General features: G+C 45.7%; 1 protein-coding gene across 4 annotated transcripts in view; it reads left to right on the plus strand.

Moving 5' to 3' along the window:
* Positions 1-12,574, plus strand: part of MYH11 (myosin heavy chain 11) — a 115,690-nt gene that overhangs the window by 69,077 nt on the left and 34,039 nt on the right. For all 4 annotated transcript variants that reach the window (XM_038540265.1, XM_038540266.1, XM_038540267.1 and 1 more), the window contains 5 exons: positions 5,426-5,521; positions 7,809-7,927; positions 8,813-8,965; positions 9,842-10,015; positions 11,199-11,372. In XM_038540265.1, coding sequence (XP_038396193.1) covers positions 5,426-5,521; positions 7,809-7,927; positions 8,813-8,965; positions 9,842-10,015; positions 11,199-11,372 — 716 coding nt within the window. The remainder of the gene's footprint in view (positions 1-5,425; positions 5,522-7,808; positions 7,928-8,812; positions 8,966-9,841; positions 10,016-11,198; positions 11,373-12,574) is intronic.

Here is a 12,574-nt window from a genome sequence, read left to right on the forward strand (position 1 = left end):
TGTGCTTTAAACACACACACAAACCACTAATGATTAAGTATTTGCTGTGTGCCAGGCATTTGCTAATGCCTCTTTGGCGGGGGCGGGGGAGACATCCAGTGTTAAAATAATAAAAAAAACCAGAACAAACTAAAATGTTGATCAGAGAGGATTTATTCCATTATTATTTGGCCTTAAGAAAGAAAATGATTGGTTTCTTTTTTAAAAAAAGATTTTATGTATTTATTTGAGAGAGAGGGAGAGCAAGCAGAGGAGAGGGAGAAGCAGGGGCCCCCATCCCCGGACCCCAGGATCATGACCTGAGCCGATGGCAGACGCTTAATCAACTGAGCCACCCAGGTGCTCCAAGAAAAGGATTGCTTTCTAAATCATTTTCAAAACACATACTGGCGGAAATACTTCTGATGTAGTTAAAGTGACAAAGCAATATTGCTAAGTGCTTGATATGCATTATTTAATATCAAAAGAACCCAACCATGTGGCCACTGTTATCCTCAATTTGCACATGAGGAACTGAGGTGCAGAGAAGTGAAGGAGTTTCCCCGAGGACACACAGCACGTTGTCCCTCTCAGGTCTCAGGGACTTCACACCCCATTGTGTGATTCACCATCTTTGTTTTTTTTTTTTTTTTTTTTTTTTGTCTGCGGAAAGGTGGCTTTTGTCCTGTACAAAATCTTTCAAAAATCTCTATCAGAATCAAGGTCTGGAAATCAAAGCGAGGAAGAGCCCAGTGTATTCTAAAACATGGAATCCCAGTGACATGGAATCCCACTGCGGGATGACTATCACGTCTCTGCCCCTTTTCAATTCTCCTGTTGAGTTTCAAGAAGAGAGTAGCAGCTGGGCACCCACTAGGTCTTCAGCCCCCTCTGGTCCTTGCTCCTTCTCCCTTTCACCACACAGAGCAGACGTTGGACCCAGCATCTTGCTAGAACTTGCTAATATTGTTCCCTTTTCCCTGGATTGATTTCTATAGTTGCCTCCTATTTATATGGCAAGGGAACCCATCTTTCGCTTGCGATACGGTTTCCTAGTAAAATAAGCTTCAGGAAGAAGAAGTGAGTGAATGGCTAGAAAAACATTAAGTGAAGAGCAGCGTGGATGGGACACAGACACAGATGAGTGTTAGGATGAGCGTGTGCGACGAGTGATGCCCCGTCGGACTCGGACCTAGACCAGTGTGTGTGCCAGCCCCCAGTTACAGCTCCAGAGAGACCCCCAGGGCTCCACAAGAGAGGCTGGAGGAGAATGGGGCTGGCCTGGGGGGGTGGGGGGTCAGGTGCGAGCCCCGGAGCTTCGTGGAGCCCCAGGTGACCAGCCCCTCTGGTTCCTGCAGCTCAGTGGGGAGAAGTAGGTGCCAGCCACACAGAGAGCTAGTGACACTGTAGGGCTAGAGTCATGATGACATCACAGCAACCAGTGGTTCTTGGGTCCCGACCGTGTTTGGGTGCTAGGCGTTTCCTCCTCATGACAATCCTAGGATCTAAGTGTTTTTATGGGCTTTCCGATGGCAAAACAGAGGCCCAGAGAGGCTGATGCCTGACTTGAGGTCACACAGCTCCTAAGAACAGGGCCAGGCAGTGAACCCCCTGGCAGCTAGCTCCAGCACCCAGGCACCCAGACCCCTCCTAGGGACTGTCTAGATCCATTTCCCAGACTTCATCATTTGTAAATGATGCCACTTCTGGGTTCCAAGCCATATTAGCATTTGCTGAATATTTTTGCGCAGGGCCTAGATTTCTACAGCCCTTACGCTCCAGGTTTTATCCTAAATAACAATTTTTGTAAAATCATTAATTGTATGTCCTGATTGCATGATTTCTGGTAAGTTAGAGTAAATACCTAATGAGTCGGAGTTGTAGAACCACGTCACCTAAGATCACCCATCCTGTGGGCCGCTGGCAGTACTCAGGCCATGTTGGGAAGCCCGTGTCCCTATTCCTCGGCACTGAGGGTGGTGTGTCGGTTCCCTGGGACTGCTGAAGCAAATGAGCACAGACTTGGGGGCTTCAAACAACAGAAATAGGTTCTCTCACAGCTCTGGAGGCCAGAAGTCCAAAGTTTTGGATTTTCAAAGTCCAAAGTCACGGTGTTTGCATGGTTTGCTCCTTCTGGAGGCCTTAAGGGAACATCTGCCCCACACCTGTGTCCTGGCTTCTTGGCGGCTGGCACTCCTGGGCTTGTACACGGGTCCCTGCAGGCTCCAGTGTCACCATGCCTTTCGCTGTGCACACCCTTTCCTCTTCTGTTACCAAGACACCTGTCATTGGATTTAGGGTCCACCAAGTGAATCCACCAATACGATTCATCTGAGCTCCTTAACTCCATGACACCTACAAAGATCTTTTTTTTCTGTGTAAGCTCACATTTCTAGTTTCTGACTGGATGCATCTTTTGGGAGGCCTCCATACAACCCACTGCAGGTGACTGTTTGGCACCCACTGGACCATGCTCCTTGCTTGCCCCATTTCCCCTGATAGAAACTTCGTGAAGCAGGTGCCCCATTTTGCAGACAGAGAAACTGAGGCTCCACATGGTGAAGCTGGGGTGTTCAGCCACTGCCCCTGACCACCAGCCCTCACCGCCCTTGCTGTTGGTGTAGCTGCTTCCACTTTGCCACTTTGCTGCCCACCAGTGCTCTTTCTGTTTGTTCATCCCTTGCGGCCTCAGTGTGGCGGCCATTCTTCCATTTCTGTGATCCCATTATCTGTACCAGAAAGAGCAGCCTGATGGGGCCTGAGTCCACAGGGAGATTGGCCTACACAGCCTTCAAAGCCATTTTATCTTTTATTTTTAAACATTTTATTTATTTATTCGTGAGAAACACAGAGGGAGAGGCAGGTCCCTGCAGGGAGCCTGACGTGGAACTCGAACCCAGGACCCCAGGATCACACCCTGGGCCGAAGGCAGATGCTCAACTGCTGAACCCCCCCAGGCATCCCCAAAGTCATTTTAAATTGGCTCCTGGGTGTGGGTGGCACAGTTGGTTAAGTGTCCAACTCTTGGTTTTGGCTCAGGTTGTAAATGACTCGTAAATCTCAGGGTCCTGGGATCAAGCCCCTGCCACCCCACCCCTCACCCCACTCAGTAGGAAGTCTGCTTGAGACTCTCTCTCTCCCCCTCTGCCTCTCCCCTCTTCTCTCTTAAATAAATAAATAAATAAATAAATAAATAAATAAATAAATAAATATCTTTTTAGAAAATGGGCTCCTAACATTTAAAGATGAATAGATTTTATAGTAAGAATCTAGGTTTCCATTAACCTTGGAAAAATCAGCACTGGGCTTGCCTCCCCCGCAGCCCTGACTAGAGATGAGCTGTCCCCCTTCAGGCAGGGTTATGGCCCCCACGTGTCCCCACAGTCCCCATAAGTTGCTTTGCTCATTTAGACCAGCAGGAGCTCTCAACCAGGGGTGGTTGGCCCTCCAGGGGACATTTTTGAGTCTCACACCTCAGGAGAGAAGACGTTCCTGATGCCTAGTGGTTAGAGACCAGGGATGCTGCTAAGCATCCTACAGAAATGCATGGGGGGAGCCCCCTCACCAAAGACATACCTGACCCCAGATTTCAGTAGCGCCAAGAGTGAGACCACCCTGAGTTAGGCTGCTTCCTGGGCTCTGTAGGCATTTCAGCAATCCTTAGTTTAAACTTGGAGTTTAAAAATTATTAGTATAGCAGTTAACAGTTTACAAAGCCCCTTTGGTATTGTTAAAAGAAGCTGCTTTGATTGTTTCCCATCAAAAGAAGCTTTACTTATTTGGAAAGGAAGGGTTTCTGTAATAGTGGGAGCAGGTGGGTGGGTGGTCAGTAACTGGGCCTTCCTCCTGCTGAGCTGGACCAGAGTCCCTGAGGTGTGAGGACAGCTGTTGGGAAGGGCTGTCACCCTTCATTTGGCCTAAGGAATCAGAAAAGGCTGGGGTCTCCAGGCTTTGTTCCAGAACACAGTGATTTTCTTGGAAGCCAGAACCCTGGGGGATTTGCATCTGTGTCAAACTAAAGGCAAGCATTTGCATTAGGTAGTCATCTGTTCATCTTCCATCCATCCATCTGTCAATGCATCAATTAGTCCATCCACTCATCAACCCATTGATCAACTCATCCCTCATGCCATCCACTGGCTCATCCATCTATTGCTTCATCTCTTTTCCTTCCATACATGCATCCATGATCCATCTTCCATCCACCCATACATCCTTCTGTCCTTCCATCCGTCCATCCTGCATCCTCCATCCATCTTCCCTTCCTTTTTATGTGTGTCTGGACCCTGAAATAGGCTTTGAGAATACAGAGATGATAGGACAATCCCCTACCCCCAGTAACTCATGGTCTTGTGGGGATTTCAGACATAGGAGCCATTTTAACACTAACATGGCTGAGTATGGCATCTGAAGGGTTCCCAGGGCCTGGGAACACGTTGTTTTTTTCTGAAGACACCTAGATAACAAATGGGAAAAAATTTCCCCCTTCTTCTCAATTCTAGCATCAATATCTTGTACACTCAGCCAGATGATATTAAGCAGCACAGGGATTTTTGTTTTGTTTTGTTTTTTGCTCTTGAAACATCTTTTATTGACACATAATTTACATTTAGAAAATTGCATATATCATAAGGGCACATTTTGATTAATTTTTATTAATCACATACACCTGTGCTCCTGGCACCCATTTTAACTGAGAGAACATTAACAGCTCCCCAGAACTTTCCATAGCCCTTCTCGTAGTTTCCCTCAGTCAAGGATAACCATTCTCCTGGCTTCTGACAGCAGAGTTTTTCCTGTTCTTGAACTTTCTGTAAGCAGACTTACATAGTTCTGTTCTTATTTGCATTTGGCGTCTTGTTTGTTCAGCGCTTGTGTTTGTGAGATACAACAGCTTTATTGTTTGTGGTTGTAAATCATTCATTCTCCTTGCTGTATTGTAGGGGTTGACAAATATTTTCTGTAAAGGGTCAGATAGTAAATACTTTGTGGGTCCTACGACCTCTGTTGCAACTGTTGAGTTCTGCCCTTCTAACATCCAACAGCTACTGACGACATGTAGATGAATGATTGTGGCTGTGTTTCAATAAAACTTTATTTACAATGGCAGGCAGTGGGCCAGAGTTGGTTCATGGGCTGTGGTTTCCTCCATGGATTGGGTCCAACCCCTGCTGTACAGTATTCCCTTGTAACCCAAGATTTTTAGGAACCATCTGAACACATGTTGCTACCCCCAGCCAGATTTTCTACCATGTTAGCAGGGAATTAGGTTAGTTTGCCTTTTTCCTAGACTTAGGAGCTCACAACTGAGTCTTTGGGGGAGAAAGATGTAGATTGGCTCTAAGGTCAAGTTATTGGGAAAACCTTTTAGACTCTAAACTTCCTGAACATCTGAGCGTTGACATCTGTGTCTTATCTGTTTGTTTTTTTTTTTTTCTCACCCTAGCCATACTGAAAGTGGTGTCATCTGTCCTGCAACTTGGAAATATTGTCTTCAAGAAGGAAAGAAACACAGACCAGGCATCCATGCCGGATAATACAGGTGCTTGTTGCCTCTTAATAACTGACAATGTCTGTGATGGGAAGGAGGGCCAAGGAAGTCTTTGGTTGTTTTTTGGATGAGGATATTAACAAGTGCTAAACTAAGTTATTTTTTTCTTTAAAGATTTTATGTATTTATTCATGAGAGACACAGAAAGAGAGGCAAAGACACAGGCAGAGGGAAAAGCAGGCTCCCTGCAGGGAGCCTGATGCGGGACTCAATCCCAGGACCCTGGGATCATGACTGGAGCCGAAGGCACATGCTCAACCACTGAGCCACCCAGACACCTCTAAACTAAGCTATTTTCACTGACTTTTATCTTTTTTAGACTTCTTACTGCTGAAGACCCTACAGTGGGGAGTTCTTGAATCAAAGCATGGTGGGGGTGGTGGTGGAAACTAATGGTTTTAGACCAGACAGGATCCTTAGGGAGCATCAATTCTAAGCCAGCCTCCATTATTTGTTTTCTTAAACAAATCTTTTGAGCATGTATAATAGGCCAGGCTCTGGGATTCATTAAGAAACTAAATAGGAACAGCCCCATTCCTCGTGGCTCATACAGTCTTGCCGGGGAGACAGACCTCAAGTTTCTCTGCAATTAGAGTTGCCAGATAAAATAGAAGATGCCCAGGGATACCTGAATTTCAGATAAACAATAAATGTTTATATATAATTGGGAATATATATTTGGGGATAATATATTTATATTATATTAATAATATATTTGGGAATATATTTATATTATCTGGATGTCATTATAAAATGACATATTTTATAATATGTTGTAGGTTCTATGCAATATTTGGGACATAACTATAATTTGTCAATGTTGATTGTTTACCTGAAATTCAAGTTTAGTTAAGCATCCTGTGTTGTTATTTTTTTCTAAATTTGACAGCCTTACCTGCAAATAAGCGGTGTTTCATGTTATGGAAATATTGCTTGGGTACCCCATGCTTGTGAGTGACTGAGCCAAAAGATAATTTAAGTCCCCAGCTTGTCCACCTGTTGTCTCTACAGGCTGGCGCAGACCAGGTATTATATGGCTTTTGCAAGCTCCCTAGAGCTTACCCTCCATTGGACCTGTCAGGTGTTCCTCCTCCTTGCAAAGGGACAGGGGGAAAAAATCCTAAAACCACACCATGTATCATTCACCACACATGCACAAACCATCAAGCAAGATTAGCCCTTGAGTGAAGGAAGCAGTCCTTCATTTTAATTTATTTTCTTTTAAAGAAACGTTTTAAAATGCAGAAATACACTAATATAACAAGAGTCCACCACCCAGAATGGACATTTGTGAGCATGTTCTAATACTACTTAGTCTTTAAAATAAAACAGAGTAGCCAACAGTGACATCCCCTCATTCTCCCAGTAGGGTCCCATTCTCCTTGTCTCCAAGCGACCACAACATAATTGTCCCCTTACAATTGCGTTTTTATACTTTCCCATACATATATTTAAACAATAGATAGTGTTGCTTAGTGAGTGTGATTGTAATCTACATGAGTGATGTCACACTGGAGACGTCCTTCTGCAACTTTTCTCTGTATTCACCATTATCTGGATCAGGGTTTCTTGACAGTAGCGCCCCCTAGTGTGACAACCAAAAATGTCTCCCATCCTTGCCACATGTCCTGTGGGGGCAAAATCATCCCCAGTTAAGAGCTATTTATTGGTCTAGAGAGAAAGAGAAAACTGAAGTCATTTCTTTAACTGCTGTTTGGTACTCACCTTGTGAAAATACCATGATATATTTATTTGCTTCCATATTAATAGACATTTAAGTCATTTCCAATATTTTTCCGCCACAAATGATGCAGCACCTATCTTGGCACAGTAGGACACATCTTTATTGGTAGTTGACCATATGTTAGGCGCTTTACATGACTTACCTCGTTTAATCGAGTTGACAAGCCCACATGGTACCAAATGGCCCACTCTTTTTACAAGCCGAAAAAAGCAAGGCTCTAGGAAGTTAAATAGCTTTTCCAAAATCAAATAATTAGGAAGTGGGAAAGGGGCAAGAATTTGAACCTAGAATTGTCTGACCCTAAGGCCCCATGTGGAGCATACCTCCATCCCACCTCTTTGCAAAGCACTGGGGATGGGGTCACCAGTGACAGCAGTTTTCGGGACTCTCTAATGCTATGTTCACTACCATCATGCTCCATTTCTCAAAAAATGCCCAATGTATACACAGATCACAAATATCCCATGGGATGTGCCTGCCTTCCTAAGCCTTCTCTTTTGTGATACACTTCATGTGCTTTTTTCCTCTATCCAGCTGCTCAGAAAGTTTGCCACCTCATGGGAATTAATGTGACAGATTTCACCAGGTCCATCCTGACCCCACGTATCAAAGTTGGGCGGGATGTAGTACAGAAAGCTCAGACAAAAGAACAGGTAATGATGCACTTGCTGTTTATTTTTGCATGTGAAGTTATTTCTACACCTGCCATTTATTTCTGCAGAATCTTCCATACATACATACATACATCTGTTCATCCATCCATGCATCCATCCATCCATTTACCCATCCATGCATCTGTCTTTTCATCCATCAATCCATCCACCCATCCATGCATTCATCTATCCATCCATCCACTTATCCATCATCCATCCTTTTATCCATCCATTCATCCATCCATGCATCTATTCACCCATTCATCCATCCATCTCTTCATCCATCTGTTCACCCATCCATGCACTCCTCTATCTATCTGTTTATCCATCTATTCATCCATCCATCCATCTACTCATCCATGCACCCATATATCCATCCACCTTTTTATCCATCTGTCCATTTCTTTATCCCTCACCCATCCAATACTAGAATATTCAAAATCCCATATCAGGTTTTGAAGATCCAGTACTGAACAAGAGCAGCACAGTACCTCACTCACAATCGCATCTTGATCTCTTAGTTGTACACATGAGGTCAGACCTAAAAGATATATTTTTGAAAATGACTGTGTACCCTTTCTGGAAACAGAGCTGACCACTTCTAAATGGTCCCAGGGATGGAACAGGCTCTATGCTGTTCCAGGTCCCTCCATCCCTCTGATAGGATCCATTTAGTTATCTACACAGTCATTCCTTAGGTCTAACCACTCTATTCCTTACTGCCACTTCTCTGCTGGTTGTAGAGATGGCATAATTTCCATTTTTTGTTTATTTTTTAAGGACTGGCTATGGGTAGGAGGGATATAAAAATCTGAGCTGCTGGCCGGGCTCATATGAAAATGCGGCCCACTGGGGATGATCATGTTCCCTCACTTCTCCCTACAGGCAGACTTTGCCATAGAGGCTCTGGCCAAGGCTACTTACGAACGCCTTTTCCGCTGGATACTCAGCCGTGTGAACAAAGCCCTAGACAAGACCCACCGGCAAGGGGCTTCGTTCCTGGGAATCCTAGACATTGCTGGATTTGAGATCTTTGAGGTACAGCTTGGTGGGATCATGACAGCCATGGTCTTGGCTCTCTGGGATGAAGCTTCCCTTTGGAGAAGTCATTATTTCAGAGAAAGGCAGGCAAATGACCACTTAGAGTGGGAGGCTGTCTAGCTAAGGTTACACCCTTGAGAGTGTAAGAGATGTATTGTTTGGTGAAACTGAGAAGGCCAGAGCTACAGCTGGGCCCAGCAGGCAAGACCTGATCTCTTTCATCTCTCTCTCTTTCCCACCCTCTATGTTGGTTCCATTCTCAAGCCAGTTTTCCCCTCATGGTGGCAAGATGGCTGCCACAGCTCTACACTACCTCTCAGCAACCCTGGAAGTTCCAACCAGTTCCAACTGTTTCCAACAGTTCCAACCAAAATCTTGCACTTGAGTCTCATTGACTCTTACCCGAGTTGGGCCAAGCCCTGATTTCAGGGTCTTGCCATACTTCATGTAGTGTGAATCCTGGATCCTACCTCCACAGATCTCAGTGGAAGGGAAGGTCTTGAGATTGACAGATTTTCTAAAACACAGCACCTACTAGAGAATGACCCCCTCTCTGAGTTTCCATGTCCACATCTATACAGTGGTGGTATTGAAGTAGCCTACACAGTTGTTCTACCCATAAGTCACTGTACAGGTGAAGGAGATAACCGTTCTTAAAACAACCTGGGGGTGGGGGCTGTGACGTGACAATCGCCAGCCCCATGAACTCTAGGCAGCCTTTGCCGGGGCGAAACCCTCTCTGGGCTCTGAGATGGCAGACGGGCTCTTGCAGAAAGGGTACCAGCCACGGTGCTGTCTCAGGGGAGGGCTTCCCTGGGCCCTGTGTCCTCTGACCAGGATGCTCACCGGGCCTCCCCCGTGTCACACACCCAGGTGAACTCGTTTGAGCAGCTGTGCATCAACTACACCAACGAGAAGCTGCAGCAGCTCTTCAACCACACCATGTTCATCCTGGAGCAAGAGGAGTACCAGCGCGAGGGCATCGAGTGGAACTTCATCGACTTCGGGCTTGACCTGCAGCCCTGCATCGAGCTCATTGAGCGGCCGGTGAGGGCCCACGTCACACTCGCATGCGTGTGTGGCCTCGTTCGGCTGGCACGTGGGCCCTGCCCTCGCCCCGCGTGTGCACGGCTTCCCCCACCACCGAGTCCTTGTGAACTCGATCACACTTTCCCTTAGCCCACATTTCACTATCAAAGGTATTTTCTTTTTTTTTTATTTCTTCCTCCTTCCCTCCCTCCCCTCCTTTCCCCTCCCTCTCCCCCTTCCCCCATTCATTCATTCTCAAAGGCAAGGGCCTTTGTTTTGTTCACTGATGTATCCCTAATTCCTAGAAGCATGTCCATAGTAGGTGCACAATCAATAATTGTTCAATGACTGTGTACTGAGTGGGGTGCCTCTTTAGGGGCTAGGGAGGTAACCAGGAACCAGATGGACTGAGTCCCTGCCCTCTTGAAGGAGCAGATGATGAAACCAGACAAACAAATCAACTAAACCTCTGATAAGGCCTGTGTGGAGAATGATTTAGGGAGGCCTGCTTTGGACAGAGCAGTGGAAAAATATTTCTCAGGGTGCCCGGCTGGCTTAGTCAGAAGAGCATGTGACTTTTGATCTCAAGGTGGTGAGTTCAAGCCCCATGTGGGGTGTAGAGTTTACATTAAAGAGAGAGAGAGAGATAAAGAAAAAAGGAAAGAAAGAAGGAAATAAAGAAAAAAAGAAAGAAAGAAAGAAAGAAAGAAAGAAAGAAAGAAAGAAAGAAAGAAAGAAAGAAAGAAAGAAACTTCTCTGATCGGAGTCTAAAAAGTGAAGACCCTTCCAGCAGAGTGAATGACATGTGTGTAAATTATGGCCATATTCTTGGCACCTTGGTTTAGCCTGTCTAGGCCACAGAAAAGAGCTTATTCAAAGTAACCCTGAGGTGAATATTTATGTAAAGGAACAAATTCACGAGTGAAATCTTTGTTCAGTGTGTGCTGTCCACCAGGGGGCAGAAGCAAGCATGTTCTTTTGGTGCCTGCCCTTCCATCCCCAGTGGAGGTCCACTGGACACAGGGTAATTTGAGGTTAGATTTGTAGGAGTGGAAGGCATAAATCCATCTTTATACATAGGTAGAAAAGGTGATAGAGTCAGGGGGAGGCTGCCTATGGTGTGTTTCGGTGGCCAGCTCTCTCTGGCAAGCCCGAGGCTTGGGCACCCTAACTGTGATCCTGCCTTCCTTGTTTCCCACAGAACAACCCTCCAGGTGTGCTGGCCCTGCTGGACGAGGAGTGCTGGTTCCCCAAAGCCACAGACAAGTCCTTCGTGGAGAAGCTGTGCACAGAGCAGGGCAACCATCCCAAGTTTCAGAAGCCCAAGCAGCTCAAGGACAAAACGGAGTTCTCCATCATCCACTATGCTGGGAAGGTACCAGCCCCGGGTGCCAGGGCTCTCTCTGTCCCCAGGGACCAGGCAAGGCACTCAGAGTAGAAGTGGTTTGGGAATGGAAGAGTCCAAAGGTATCCGTGTAAAGCAAATCCAGCAAGTCCTGCGATATATGATCCATCTGAGTATCTATAAGGAAGATGTATATATATATACTCTAACCTCTATAGCATTTCCCAACCAGGGTGGCCAGGAAGTTCTTTCTCGTATAGACTCTGAATCCTTCCTGCTAGTATTTAAGCCCAACAGGAAGGGCCAACTGGGATGGGATGACCGATAAACACACTCTGGAGTCCAACAAAAATCTTCCTGACCACAGTCTTGAGCTTGCCACTGCCAGCCTGTACTCTCCAGGCAAATATGGAATGATTGTCTTCTTCCTTCTCCTTGTCCTCTTCCTCCTCCTCCCCCTTCTTCTTCTTGATAATGATGATCATAATGTGATGGCTGTAAATATATAGGAGCTTCCTCAATGGCTCCAGAGGGTCCTGGGTAATGTAGAAAAGACACAGCTTAGCTTGGCTTGCAGGATCCAACTACTTTATTGTCTCTCCAGTGCCTCTACTGCCTCGTGCGAACAGGCAATGTCCTGCCTATACCAGGGGGATGGCAAACCACGGCCCCGTGTGCCTCATCTGACCCACAGCCTGCTTTTGTAAATAAGGTTCTATGGGCGCACAGCCTCGTGCGTTTGTTTACATAATGTCTTTGGCTGCTTGTGACACTACATGAGAGAGATGTTGTGCCCTGCAAAGCTGAAAATATTTACTATCTGGGCTTTTTACCATAAAAGTTTGCCAACTCCTACCCTATACTTAAAGGAGTGTACATTCCCTTAAGCACACGGAATAACTCTATTTCTCTTTTCTGCCTTCCCAAGTGTTTTTTTTTTTTTTCCTGTGATCAGGCCTGGCTACCATGATAACAACCCATATCCCATAATAACCCTCCAGAGCTATTTTACAGGTTCCTTCCATTTCAGAGCCACAGTAATAAAATATAAGGTTTGTCCATGTTCAAGTCTGGAATCAAAAATGGTTTACTGGTCCTTTTTTCTGTATATCCATATATCAGGATCTCCAAGGCGCAAAAATTACATTCTCATCAGAGATGAGAAAGGAGGTTGCTCAAACATAATGTAATTGTTGCCGAGGCTTCTCTGTGTGGGAGGGGATCCCTGGGGG

This window comes from Canis lupus, chromosome 6 (genome assembly GCF_011100685.1).
Source record: "Canis lupus familiaris isolate Mischka breed German Shepherd chromosome 6, alternate assembly UU_Cfam_GSD_1.0, whole genome shotgun sequence".
Lineage (NCBI taxonomy): Eukaryota > Metazoa > Chordata > Mammalia > Carnivora > Canidae > Canis > Canis lupus.